Source organism: Aureococcus anophagefferens, assembly GCF_000186865.1.
Source record: "Aureococcus anophagefferens unplaced genomic scaffold AURANscaffold_952, whole genome shotgun sequence".
Classification (NCBI taxonomy): domain Eukaryota; class Pelagophyceae; order Pelagomonadales; family Pelagomonadaceae; genus Aureococcus; species Aureococcus anophagefferens.
In genome coordinates this window covers 2,715-3,782 of record NW_008706175.1, presented here as the reverse complement: position 1 = coordinate 3,782, position 1,068 = coordinate 2,715, and the positions used below count along the sequence as shown (strand labels likewise).

At 50.8% G+C, this 1,068-nt stretch overlaps 1 protein-coding gene across 1 annotated transcript; it reads left to right on the top strand.

Moving 5' to 3' along the window:
- Positions 1 to 535: 535 nt before the first annotated feature.
- AURANDRAFT_35488 (hypothetical protein) lies at positions 536 to 952 on the top strand (the record flags this gene model as incomplete). Its single annotated transcript, XM_009044870.1, has 1 exon — positions 536 to 952. A coding segment is annotated over one exon (417 nt), but the record flags the coding sequence as incomplete, so codon positions are not given.
- Between the last annotated feature and the right edge of the window lie 116 nt (positions 953 to 1,068).

The following is a 1,068-nucleotide window of genomic DNA, read 5'->3' as shown; positions in this document are numbered from 1 at the left end:
GATGATGATGATGATGATGATGATGATGATGATGATGATGATGATGATGATGATGAAGATGAAGATGAAGATGAAGATGAAGAGGAAGAGGAAGAGGAAGAAGAAGAAGCGCGGCCAGGACGACGCCGGCGGGGCGCGCGAAGGCGGGCAAAGCCGGCGTCGAAAGGGGCTCCGAGGGCACGGTGTTCGGGCTGACTTCGTGTTGGGTGGACCCCATGTTGAAGGCAACACCCAGCTCCTAATCCAACTATATCATTCTATATCTTGTATCATTCCTTAATATATATCACTGTAAGCTAAAAATCTGAACCAGGCGCCATCAGCTCTCGCGCGTGATCTGGATATAGCATCTGTTGTGATGTCTGCCGCGCATTCTCCAGGAGCGAGACGAGGCTTTTTGCATCATTTTTCAAAAGACGATACTCGTGGGACGGCGGCGTCCGAATGCACCGTGCGTTCGAAGATGGCTCGACGGCATAGTGCTGTAAGAGCTATGACCGAGCGAAGTGAGGAAGAAGAGGAGCTCGCGCGGAGGATGCATCAAGTGTTTTGTTTGATGGACACTGACGATGGCGGGACGATCGCAATGACGGAGATCGAAAGTCTGATGCAATTGGTGGGGGTGGACGTGTCAATCGAGGAGCTTGAAGACTTAATAAGCGAGGTCGACACGGATGGAAGCGGGGAGCTCGAAAAAGATGAATTTGTGGAGATGATGAGCCACAAACCAAAGCCGCCAAACTCAATGCAAGAAGTGCTTCGTTGCTTCCGCCTCCTTGCGGGAAAGAACGCTCTCGGTTATGGGAAAATCGACCACCAGGTTCTCATTTCACAAATGACCAAAATCGGGAGAGATCCGATGACCGTCGATGAGGCAAGGAAGCTCACGAGACAGCTCGAACCTCTCAAGGATGGCACTATCAACTATGAACGCTACGTGCTTATGACGCTTAGGCATAACCATGACGCTAATCCTGTGCCAAACATCATGATTGGGTCCGAATTCTTGAAAGAGCAGAACGATGTGACGTTACAGCCAGATACGGACACCATGATGGTGGCCCACGC